Source organism: Chrysochloris asiatica, unplaced genomic scaffold (genome assembly GCF_000296735.1).
Source record: "Chrysochloris asiatica unplaced genomic scaffold, ChrAsi1.0 scaffold00037, whole genome shotgun sequence".
NCBI classification, from domain to species: Eukaryota; Metazoa; Chordata; class Mammalia; order Afrosoricida; family Chrysochloridae; genus Chrysochloris; species Chrysochloris asiatica.
The window spans coordinates 16,833,547-16,847,005 of record NW_006408555.1 but is presented as its reverse complement, the minus strand read 5'-3'; the positions used below and the strand labels follow the sequence as shown (position 1 = coordinate 16,847,005).

Below are 13,459 nucleotides of genomic sequence, written 5' to 3'. Positions count from 1 at the left end.
TATAATAGCAAACAAAGAGAAATCTTGTCCTTGGGAATTCACAAATGAAGTCTCTGTATTCTTCAAACTATATTATAAGCCAAGGTTTAGAAAGTTCTTGCTCCTCTACTCTAACTTCTTGTTTTCTTCAGTATGCTGTTTCTCCTCAGCCTTCTCGTTCGTTTAACAAAAATGCATTATGTTCCTCCAGTTATTTTATAGAAAATTTTTTTTAGAAAGAATGTTAAAACTCTTTATCAGTAGATGTAATTATGATCAGTTTTTATAGCATGTGTATAACTTATAACTAATTCCATTCTAAAGAGGAGAGTCAACAATACAAATTTACTTCCTAGCTTGGGATTCCCTTCTTCAAACATTTAAACATTAGACTGTTCATTTCTCCCCTAGAACTTTTCTTTTGTTTTAATCCCTGAAGAAGGATATTGTGCTTGGTAGAGGGTCAGGAAAAAACGGGAAGAGTCTCCCCAAAATAGATGGACTCAGTGACTCCAACAATGGGCTCAAACATAGTTGTGATGGTGCAGACTGGGCAGTGTTTTGTTCTGTTGTACTTACGAGTTGGAACCAACTTGACAACACCTCACAGCAACAGCAACAATTTCGGCACCTTTTTCTGAGTAAACTGGAGTCAAACAATGCAGCAACTTGATTATGTGAAATAACTCAACTTAGGGCTTGGAAAGAGAGATCCATTTTCTACCTTCTCATTCTTGTCTTTTTGTTGATACAGACAATACTGTCCAACAAAGGCAGCATCGATGCCCTCTTCAACGTGATACCTCCCACTTCGGCTGTGGGCGCCTGCTTTGTTTTCAGCCCCAAAGAAGGCATCATTGAACCAAGCACAATCCAAGCTATCCATATCTCCTTCACTTCTGACATCCTGGGGCACTTTGAAGAGGAGTTCCTGATCAATGTCAATGGGTCACCTGAGCCTGTGAAATTGACCATTCGGTAAGGTCTATCTATGACTATTATGGAAACGAACTGAAGTTTCTTACCTCCTTCTTTCCTGAATTTCAAAACAAGATTATGTCTTGGATGCCCATAATCGTAGTTGTGTTGAAATGAACACTTCAACATAATGGAGCACTCTAAATTTCCACCAATGTTTTCTTAGTGAAGATGTGTACATTTTTATAATATGAATATCGTTCCTCTCCTTGAGATCTATTTTTCTATAAGTTTTCACCTTACAAGGATTTAAACCTCAAGCTATTTTCTAGTTATTCTGTTTTCAGCTGTTTGTTAAGTGCCCTGGAGTTGGTTCTGACTCACAGTGACCCCTGTCAACAGTTTCTGAGGCTGCAAATCATTGTGTGAGCACAAGGCCTCATCTGTTTCCCACTGAGCAGCTGATGGGCTCAAACCACTGACCTTGTGGTTCGCAGTCTAATGCTTTTTCCGCAGAGCTACCATACTACCCTTAGTCTATTTAGGAAAGTCATTGATTAATGACACCTGGAGAAAAGCACCTGCTTGCCTAAACTTTGGTTGTTATTACAGTTTCTCTAAACCTTCAGCTCTCATTTTTATTTTAAGGAAATGCTTTAAATGTTCTTACCTATGATGCCTGAAGGCATTACAAAGGAGTCGACATACAGTGTCAGTCAACCAGGAGTAGGCCCTGGAAGCTTTTGTACTAGAGATCTTTTTGTGGCTTCTCTAGCTGCTTGTGATAATTGAAAGCCATTAATATCAGAGTCTGTCCTCAGATTTGGGGGAAAAAAGTTCTCTGTGATCAACCCATTGATTCCTGGTACTTCGAAGGATCCTGTCTTTAGAAAACATTGTTCTGATCCTATATTTGGATTCCCACAGTAACAGGTTGTTAATTGCCATTGCTAGCAGGACCTCCCTCCATCTACAGCTTAGGTCTCCCTAGGAATCTGGGTGTAGCATAGAAAAGAGACGACATATTTTGGATCCTAGGAAGCTTTATTAATCTCATATCTACTGGAAATTCAGAATCTCAAGATTAGCTCAAAGGTGCTAACCATTTCTTTTCAAACCCTTCCACCTATGTATCCTTAACAGTTAAAGACAGTGAATGCATGTGCCTCAGGGGATATGTGGTTTGGCCTAGGAAAGCTGCCACAATTATAAACTTTTTTTTTTTTTCAGTTTCAAGATTTAGCCTAAGCTTCATATGACATTTGTATTCTCTTCTATAATAATACATATGTGTTGGTTATAATAGTAAAAATGGGGTTGCTTTCCAAATATTTGAATTACACTGAATCTTCAGAAAGTTGGATCGTTCTCATCCTGGCGAATGATTGTCGTCCCTCAGTGATATGTGGAATATGAGAAGGATAGAAGTACATTGTCCTATTGTGTGGCCTTCAACCCACCTCCCACCTTCACAAGTCATACCTCATGGCATGGACCGGGCACATCATCATCAAACAGTTTAAAGCCAAAGAGATAGTCAACCAGGAGTAGGCCCTGGACAAGTCATACCTTCACAAGTCATACCTCATGGCATGGACCGGGCACATCATCATCAAACAGTTTAAAGCCAAAGAGATAGAATCTTGAGAGCAATGAAAAAATTCCTCATGTAAAAATGATCATCAGCTATGATGTAAAAATTTATCTATGACATGGTTTAAACCATATAACTGTAAAATACAGCTATGACTGACGGCTTATTTCTCATCAGAAGTAATGTGAAGCTGAGGGCAGTGGGTTGACACAAAGTACTGAAAGAAAAAGAATGTCGACCAGGAACTCTGTATCCATAAAAACTATCCTTCAAAATGAAGAAATTAGGACATTTTCTGATGAACAGAAATTTGTGGGAATTCATCACTATCAAACCTGCCCTGCAAGAAATACTTGGGGTTCCTTCAGAATGAAATGAAAGGACACTAGACTGTAACATGAAGAAGTAAGGTAAACAGGTAAAGGTAGCTAGCTACATAGATAAATATAAAAAACAGTATAAATGTATATTGAAAATGTTTCTAATTCCTTTTTTCTCCCATCTGATTTAAAAGAAAGCTGCATAAAGCTTTAATTGAAAATCCGTGTTGATGGCTCTGCAGTATACAAAGATAGCAGTAAGCACAAAGGAAGTAGAACTAATGGACGCTATACAGAAGCAGAGTGTGGATGTAATATTGAAATTAAGCTGATATTAATCCAAACTAGATAAGCACTGGACTGTGAGCCACCAGCCTCTTGCAGAAGAAATATGAGGCTTTCTGCCCCCACAAAAATTTATGGTCTTGGAAAGTCTATACAGGGTCGCTGTGAGTCAGAACCAACTCAATAGCACATACCAACAACAGTAATCCAAACTAGATTGTCATGAAGTGACATGTTATTTACAATCCACAGGAAAACCACTATTAAAGTAACTCAAGAAAATAGAGTAAAATAAGTCGCAAGAGAATTAAAATGATATACAGAAAATGCATATTTAACACAAAAGACAAAAATATGAAAGAAAAGAGGGCCAAAAAAAGATATAAGACAGAAAATAAATAGCAGAGGAAGAGGTAAATCCTACCTTTTCAGTAAAAGTAAATGGATTAAATATTCCAATTTAAAGGCAGAGATTGGCAGAGTAGATTAAAACAACATGATTCAAAGAAGTACTATCTACCAAAGACACAAATCATGCAAAATAGAACTAGAGTGGTTATTGACATCAGACAAAATAGACTTTAAGATAAAACTTGTTATTAGAAAAAAGATCTTTTATAAAAGACGAAAGTGTCAACCCACCAAAAGGAGATAACAACTGTAATCGTATATGCACCTAACAACAAAATACAGAAACAAAAACAGAGAATTGAAGGGCGAAATAGACAACTTAGCAATAATAGCTGGAAGCTTCAGTACTTTGCCTTCAGTAAGAGATACAGCAATGAGGAAAAAGATAATAAGGAAACAGAAGATTCTGACAACACTATAACTAGACCTAACAGATACATAGGCAGGTGACAAACAAGATTCATTCCTTTGTCCTTAAGAAATGTGTAGGTCAGTCAAACCAGGTACCTTCAGTTCTTATTTAGCCTTACTTTAGTGCAAGAAAAGGCTCAAAGGTGATTGTGTTGAAGAATGTCTTGCTAGCAGGGGCTAGCTCAAGGAGCTCTGGTAGCTTAGTGGTTATGAGTTGGGCTGCTAACCTTAAGGTCAGCAGTTCAAAGCTACCAGCTGCTCTTGGCAGAAAAATGAGGCTTTTTGCTCCTGCGAAGATTTACAGCCTTGGAAACCCTATGGGGTCGCTATGAGTTGGAACCAACTCCATGACACACCACCACCACCAGATACTAACTAGGTCAGTCATTTCAAAATGAGGGCAAAGTTATATAACATTAAAGCAGAGATTCCAAGATGGACGTGCCCTGCTCAAAGATAGTGGTGTCCCCCTTAAAGATGATGGCCAACTGAGTCACTTGGTGTGCCACTCTGCACAGTCCTGGAAACAGTCTAACCTCATGCATCAGACTCCTGGAAGGACTCACTATGCTCTTTTGAGTCTCCCATTCCAGGGCTTCAACCCAGAAATTTTCCCCTTCCATCACTATGGCAAAGCACCCAAATTGTCAAAATTCTAATCTGTTCCTATTTCACTTTATCAAACATGGCAGAACTGGTTCTGAGCCCTGAATTAAAGGGCAAGTACAGTTGTCCTTAAATAGGACAGTCATAGTCTGGGGACTGCCTTTATACTACCCAACAACCACAGAAAACACATTCTTCTCAAATGTACATGAAACATTCTCTAGAGTAGATCATATGTTAGGCAATAAAACAGACATCAGTAAACTAGCAGGACTGAAATCAGACAAAATATGTTCTTTGGCCATAATTGAATGAAATTGCAAACCAATAACAGAAGGAAATTCACAAATAAGTGGAAACGAATATATACTAATATATAAACCAATGGACATCAGCAGATTCATGGATAAACAAAATGTGGTCTAACAAAATGGAATCCTCAGTCCTAAAGAGAAATGAAATTCCATGTGTACCACATGAATGAACCTTGAAAACATCTTGCTGAGTGAAATAAATCAGTTGCAAAGGACAAATACTATATGATGATATCACTTGTATGAAATAAGCATATATATAGAAAGCAGAGATTAGTTGCGGTTTATCAGGTGCAGGAGGAAGCAGAAAAGGAGCAAGTTTTGCTTAAGAGGACATTGAGCTTATGTTAATGGTAATGGACTAACCTCAGAAAGGATGGAAACTCTGCTTGTCCATCTTGAAGAATATAATCAATGTCACTGAGTTGTCCAAGGAAATGCGACTATCTTTTAATTCCATTTTTCCAGACTTTTTGAAACCCCTTTGAACTTGTAGAAATTATTGAGTCGGGTTTCCACTCCAAATAATAGGATTTAGGAATCGCTGTGTGCTGCTGTAGGATAAGCAAGATTGGTTTGAACTGCAAGGCCAATGGTTCAGAATTCACCAGCCACTCCTAGGAAACCCTATACAGGATCACTATGATGTAGAACCGACTCTACAAAATTTAACAACAAGCAATCTCCCAGAATGCAGCTCACAAAGGAACATGGACTCATTAGTACTCTAGTTGGCCTGTTGCCATCAAGTCTCTCATCTATACTCTGGACTTTTCCATTTGTTCAAATTCCAATTCCTTTTTCTTATTTTGGATTTTTCTGGACTGCGAACCACAAGGTCAGTGGTGTGAGCCCATCAGCCATTCTAAGGGAAAAAGAGAAGATTTATACCCTCATAAAGAAGCTCTGGTAGCGTAGTGGTTTCGAATCAGACTACGAACCTTAAGGTTAGCAGTTCGAAACTACCAGCTGTTCCACAGGAGAAAGATGAGGCTTTCTGCTCCCGTAAAGATTTACAGCCTCAGAAACAGTGTACAGGGTCGCTATGGGTTGGAATTGAGTCGACAGCACTGTACAACAACAACAGAAACTCTATTCAGGTTCACTCTGAGTCAGAACCAACTTGATGGTACTTAGCAGCTATAATGTTGGATTTTCGTTTCTGGTCTACCAAAGGGAAGGTCAACCTAATGGTTAAAGGGAAAAAAATGTTTCGAGAACTTCATGCACAATCTAACTACAAATTGCTAAGAGAAATATAATTGTCTAAATGTCCTTCCCATTTCCCTTTTTTTAAAGTTCACTGTTCACCTGTCAACAAATGTTCTTGTATTTCAAACTATAAATAATAATTCTGACAACTGGTAAATATTCTTAAAAATTATTTAAGAATAAGTGTTTAATTATAAATGGTGAAAACGTGTGTGTAGTTATATATCATCTGTTCCCAGTCCCTCAGGTCAATTCCGACTTCACTTGTGACTTTATTAGGAATACTTTCATTAGCCCACGACCCACGAAATCTTTATAAAGTTTATATTTGAGAGTCTGGCATTTTGTTTTCTATTTTGTTGTCAGATACTCTTTTTTCAGTAGTACATAATTTTAACTAATGTTCCTTGAACTATCAGGAAAATAAAATATTCTTAGTGTCTCTATCTATTCCTCCAGTTACATACACAGTCTTTGAACTGACTACATAAACGGCACTGTTAAATTGATAGGATTTTTCTAAGTACATATGATTGAATGGTTTTGTTTCCTTCTCTTTCTACATCCACAGTTTTATTAAGTTTGAACCACTTCATCAGTATATTTTAACTCATTTTACAGCTGCTCCTCACTCATCAGCTGTCTCATCAGCCAACATTTCCCTTTTATGATAACAGTAAAAATTCACTACCCAACGATTTTTTGCATTAACCAGCAGAGCTGGGTTTCCTGGTAAAGTTCCTGACCCACAGAGCCACTGATGACTGCCAGCTTGCAGCTGTAGCAGTCAGCTCAGCAGAGACCTGTTACCAGGCTCATCCTCACTGCAGGAGCTGCCCTTGCAGCACTTCACTTGAGAGAGACATATGAGGGGAATTGGACTGAGCCCTTCCAAGAAGGGCCTGTGAGTGGCTGGAGGGACCCAGGAGGAGGGTGGGGAGGTAGCTGCTGCTATTCTCCTCTACTCAGTGGCCCTTGAGGGACCAACTTCTGCAGTAGGAAGAGTACTGGAAGTAATTCAGGGCCTGGGAGCTGCAGCAGAAGATGGCTGTTCCCCTCGTCCCCTGTAATCCGGGTTACTGAGTTCTTCTTCTAAGCATTTAGTTTCCAGGCTGTTGACATTGGATTCCAAGCCCTCCAAGACCATTACTTATTTTCCGTGGGGTCCTCCCTAGTCTGCAGGGTGGCAGCAGGTGTCTGGAGCTGGGGAGGGGTGGCTGCAAGAGGCATGGGCCGCAACCCTTACTAACCATCTTGACCTCTGGCCCTGCCTGTTGCCTGAGCCCCAGAACCACTAACTGTGCTGGAACACCAGCCCCAAGAGCAGGCCCTTGGGGTCCAGAGCCCAGCAGTGCCAATGACACAATAGTTCCAAGGATCCAGGCTCCATCCTTCTTGCATAAAACCTATTTTGCATAATGACCTGGTCTTTGGAACCTAACCCTGGTGCTAAGTGGGGAGTAGGTATGCCTAACATAAAATAACGCAACCAGTTTTATCTCTTTGTCTTTAAAATGAGAAATTCAGCTGACCATTGTGTTGGTATGTGGCACAATCTTGGCAGAGTCTGTCCAAGTATTTAGATTCTCTGTTAAAATTAATCTGATCGTATCTAAATCCAGATGTTACTATGTAGTCACAATTCCTACAGTTAAATGTGCAATTCATTTCTGGTTCTTTCCATTTCTGCACTGATTAAATGACTTCTTCGTACCATTTTGTGAGCTTCCTTCCTGCTTTCTTTAGACTTTTTTTTACATTCAGACACTTTTGATCAATTTGTTACTTTTGCCCCCCAAAGATTCTTTGTAATGAATCAGCATCTCACCTGTATTCTATCTTGACTTCAATCTCCACTGGATCCCAATTCTTTGCTGAGTAACAGCCACTCCTTTTGAAACCATATCGCATCATTAACGACAAAATAAAATGGATGGTCATGAGAAAGGCTTTTTGGGCTTAAGCTGGCTGCATTGAGTCTGCATTGATCACCCCTCTGACGTTTGCACCAGCCTTTCCACATTATGGTCAGCTCTGCAGCAGCCGGAAGCATCACCAGACAACCAGTAGATTCAGTGCAGTGCAAATGCACCAACATCTGGAGCTTTGTCAGTTAGATTCATTTTTAGCATATTTTCTGGTATCTGTGTGTCTGTAACTTATTAAAGCTTTAGTGCACATATGAAAGATTATTTCCTTTTTCACCTTGGCTTAGATATTTTAAAGACATGACTTTGTTGTTGTTGCTACATGTTGTCAAGTCATGACTCATAGCCACACTGTGTAGGGTTTCTTAGAAGCAACTGGTGGGTTTGACTTACTGACCTTGTAGTTAGCTATCCAGTGCATATCTTACCGCACCACACCAGGTCTCCAAAAAAAAAAAAAAATGATTAGAGAGAAATCATTGTAGCTCTGGAGATAAATGAGATTAAATAAATAGTTGATGTATTAGTTTTCTGTTGCTGCTGTAACAAATTATCACAAACTTGGTAGTTTAAAACAACATGATAGTATTACAGCAATCCAACACTTAGCTCTTAATGTGCTAACATCATAGTGTCAGCAGGGCTGCATTCCTTTCTGGAAGCCCCAGAGGAAGATCCCTTTCCTTGCCTTTCCCTGTGAGGTTGTCCACATTTTCTGTCTTCCAAGTCGGCAATGGTGGGTCAAATCCTTCTCACACTGCATCACCCTAACCTCGTCTTCTGCCTTCCTTCTCCACATTTAAGGACTCTTTTGATTACATTGGGTTTACCAAGATAATGGAGAATTATTGTTATTAAATGCCTTCAAGTAAGTTCCAACTGATACCTTGTATGGGGTTTCCAAGGAGCAGCTGGTGGGTTTGAACTTGTGATTCACAGTCCAGTGTTAATCCACAGATCACACCAGAAGTCCGACTGAGGGTACTTTCCCAATTTTAAAGTCAGATAATTAGCCATCTTAATTCCACTTGCTACCTGAATTATCTTTGCTGTGTAACCTAACATAGTCACAGGTTTTCAGGGATATGCCAGGGGTTAGGACATGGAAACATGAAGTCCGCTACACGTTTTACAACATATCTGTTACTTGTTTTAACATGGAGACATCACTCCAAGAGCTGGAAGCCTTGCATTGAGAGACATAGGTCGATATTTAGAATCTGTCAGACTCACCCAGTCTGATCTTCTCTTTTACACATGAGGCAGGGACTGTGAGGCCCACAGAGGTCAAAGGAGTCACTATGAAAGCATGGTCCAGCAATCACTGGTGTCATTGAAACTTTTTGCTGTTATCAATTATTTCTTGCCCAAACTAATAAGCTTTTATGAGATGTGTCTCGCCCCAAATAACATCATTTTTGCCATTAGTCAGATGAGATGCCTGCTGTGCCCTCACCCTATTCATCATTAGGAATAAGGGGGTAAGTTAACCATAGCATCTTTGCCAGAACCCAGTGACGTCATCCAAGTTCTTGAAGTCCAAGAGTCTATCATTGATTTAATACCAAATTGTGGGTTTCAGTGCTTAGTTAGCCTCTTTTCAGTTTCCGATTGTGACCCTGGATTTACTCAGTTCTCTCCTCATTCCTCGTGTTTATATCCTTAATTCCAGAGGCTGTGTCATTGGACCTACCTTCCATTTTAATGTTCCTGCTCTGAATTTCGGTGATGTTTCCTTTGGTGAGTATCTTCCAATTTTATATTTTATACTTTCCTCTCTAGGTGGGAGGAGGGAGGTTGACAAAGAACCTCCGGTATATACTGTTTTCATGGAAATGCTAAGAGGGTCTGGTCTTGCTCTTTCCTTCCTCTGTGGCAGTGGCATTTTGCGGCCATTTTCTAGTTTACCTGTGAAAGTTGTAGCTGTGGCCAGGGCAGTGGCTGTCTCTCTGTCTACCAGCAACAGAGCGCCTTAGGCTCCACTCTACTCTCTGAAAGTTCTCAAAAGTCTGCTTCTTGCAGATGCCGATTTTCTAGTCTAGCTGCACAGAAATGGAAAGAAATGTACCTCTCTCACCAGAGGCTCCTCAAGTCAGGTCATACTCAGATTTAAGCGGACTCGGTGGGGTTTTTTGTGTGACTGATTATGTTTTGGGTGAAAGTTTACAGAGCAAACCTGTTTTCCACTCAACAATATACACCTTTTGTTGCTGTTTCCTGACATGGCTTGCAGTTTCCTCAGTGTAACAGCCACTCTTGCGACTTCCTTCCCGGGCTCTGTGTTTCCATTTGTCCTTCTTTTCTGCCCTTTGAGCTTTGTTTGGGGGCAAATGCTGCACTTTTGCTCTCATATGGTTGCCTGTTCTAAGAAGTATGTTCTGCAGGGGTGTAACTGTTCATCCCTATTGAAAGGTGATCCTCATGGTGACGTCAGTTGCAGGGTTCTCAGCGGTGGTTTGGTTCAGGTGTTGTCATTCCAAATTGAAGGCTCAGCTGCATTTTTGTGTCTTCTTGGTGACTTCCCTGAGCCATTTCCTTCCATCCAAGCAGTTGCTCCTTGGAAACCCGATTTGTTGTTGTTAAGTGCTGTTGAGTCAGTTCCTACTCATAGCGACCCTGTATAGGGTTTCCAAGGAGTGACTAGTGGGTTTGAACCACCAACCTTAAGGTCCAGTGCACTGGCTTGCAGCGCCACACCAGAACTCCCAATCGCTCTGACTCTGAACTGACTCAAGAGCACTTAATAACACAACAACAAACTGTGAAACACAAGGTCTGCAGTTCACGCCCACCTGTCCCTCTGCACAGGAATGATGAGGCTTTGTGCTCTCATGAAGATACACCGCCAAGGAAAACCTATACAAGAGACAACTCAACAACACTTAACAACAAATGATAGTAACAGTCGCAGCAGTAGCTGAAGAAGCTTCAGCTTAGCTTATTGGATACTTCCAGTGTGACGCTGTACAATCAGCACTGGACTGTGAATCATATGGTTGGCTTTTCAAACCCACCAGCCATTCCTCAGAAACCCTACACAGGGATACTAGGAGTAGGAACCAACTTGACAGCATTTAACAAGAACAATGTGTGTTCCAGTTACTGCTAGATGCACTACACCATTTAAAGTTTCCAGAGCCCAGGCTGCACAGAAAATTAGGTGTGGGATTGTTAAGTTTAAGGTCAGCATTTCAATCCCACCAGCTGTGCCATGGAGAAAGATGAGGTTGTTTGTGACCATAAATATTGACCGTCTCAGAAACCCTATGAATTACTGTGAGTTGAAATTGAATTGATGGCATTGACTTTGGTTTTGGTTTGGTGTGGGTTTTTTTTTGTTTTGTTTTTTTTTAATGAAGTGGGTATTATTTAATATTCCTTAATAGAGATAGGAGAACTGGGCTTTGGAACAGTTAAATAATAACTTGCCTCAAGATTATGTAATCTTTTAACAAAATTGTCATTTTTCTCTTGCTGCCTTATGGTCTCTAAACACTAGTTTGTTAACAGTTTCCTGGGGGACTTTCTAGGTGAGGTGAACAGATGCATATTGAAGGAGAATTCAACTGCTTGAGAAGGTTTTTCTGTCCTTGTGTAAGTCCGGGGTGAGGGTGGGGAGGAGAGCTATGAAGAAACTTCTGTTGAAACCTATTGTCAATCAGTCCACAGAAATGTAAATAGACGCTTTCCATGGAATAATTGTATTAGGTATCTGTTTGTATCTAAGGGATGTTCAGGACAGCAGCAGCTGTGAAACACTTGAGTTCAGGTGGTGTCGTAGATAGAAGAGCAGTATGGTTAGGACTGGGTACCACCAGAAACCTAGGAATAGAGTTCTTACTAATGATCCTTCAGTCTTCAGCAAACCAGTAAGACTTACGCCTTTCTCTTAGGTTTCCTGCCATGTGGTATACCATGTACTGCTGAAAGGAATTTTCCAGATGTTGTTGTTCTTAGGTGACATCCAGTTGGCTCTGACTCATTGCGGCCCTGCAATGGACACTGCCAGGTCCAGCGCCGTCCTCACAGTCCATGCTTTGTATGAACCCATTGTTGTCGGGGGGTGGCGGAGTCTTTCTCTTTTTCACTGACCCTCCATCTTACCAAGGAGCTCTGGTAGCATAGTGGTTACAAATCAGGCTGCGAACCTCAAAGTCAGCAGTTCAAAGCTATCAGCTGTTCCACAGGAGAAAGAGGAGGCTTTCTGCTCCCGTAAAGATTTACAGCCTTGGAAACCCTGTTCAGGGTCGCTATGGGTCGGAACCGACTCAACAGCACTGAACAACAACCATCTTACCAAGCATGATGTCCCTACAGATAACATATCCAAAGTACATGAGACAAAGTCTCGCCATCCTCGATTCTGACGAACATTCTGAGCGTATTGCTTCCAAGATAGATATGTTTCCTCTTCTGGCAGTCAATGGTGCATTCAGTACTCTTCGCCAACACCATAATTCACATGCATCAGTTCTTCAGACTCCCTTATTCATTGTTTAGCTTTCTCATGTATATGAAGCAATAGAATATACCATGGCTGGGGTCAGGCAGGCTTTAGTCCTCTGAGTACCATCTTTGATCTTTAACGCTTTAAAGAAGTCTTATGCAGCCAATTCGCCCAATGTAAATTTGATTTAGCTGCTGCTCCCATGAACACTGATTGTGGACCTAAGTGAAATTAAATACTTGTCAAATCAACCTGGTTTGTGCTTATCCTGTTGCTGTTTACTGGTCCAGTTGTGAGGATTTTTGTTGTCTTTACACTGAGTTATAATCCACACTGAAAGCTGTATTCTTTTATCTTCATCAGCAAGTTCAAGTCGTCTTTGCTTTCAGTAAGCAAGGTTTTGTCGTCTACATAGCACAGGTCATTAAAGAACCTTCTCCAATCTGATGCCACATCCTTCTTCATATAGTCCAGTTTCTCTAATTATTTGTTCTGCTTACAAAGTAAATGCAATTGGTGAAAGAAAACAGCCTTGACTCAGCCTTTTCTGATTTTTGAATCACACGGTATCCCTTGTTCTATTTGAACAACTGTCTCTTGTTCTCTGAACAGGTTCCATGTGAGCACAAGTAAATGTTCCAGAATTTTCATTCTTTGCAATGCTATCCATAGTTAGGATTCATGCGGTCAAATACCTTTGTAGTTAATAAAACACAAGCAAACATCTTTCTGGTATTCTCCACTTGTAGTCAAGATCCATCTGACGTCAGCAATAATAACCCTTGTTCTGTATCCTCTCCTGAATCCTACTTGAATTTCTGGCTGTTCCCTGTCATTATACTGCTGGAACCTTTTTTTAAGTTATCTTCAGCAAAAGTTTACTTGCATGTGATATTAATGATACTGTTCGGTAATTACTACATTCTGTAAGCCACACCATGGAAGAAAGACTTTCTGCTTCTGCAAAGATGTACAGCCTTGGAAACCATATACAGGGTCGCTATGAGTTGGAACTAATGCAACCACACTTAGCA

At 40.4% G+C, this 13,459-nt stretch overlaps 1 protein-coding gene across 1 annotated transcript in view; it reads left to right on the top strand.

Annotated features, from left to right (window-relative positions):
* The window catches only part of HYDIN (HYDIN, axonemal central pair apparatus protein), a 402,001-nt gene that overhangs the window by 128,254 nt on the left and 260,288 nt on the right, over nt 1-13,459 (top strand). Inside the window, exons 11-12 of the mRNA XM_006860316.1 lie at nt 734-957; nt 9,651-9,718. Of these exons, the coding sequence (XP_006860378.1) occupies nt 734-957; nt 9,651-9,718 (292 nt within the window). The remainder of the gene's footprint in view (nt 1-733; nt 958-9,650; nt 9,719-13,459) is intronic.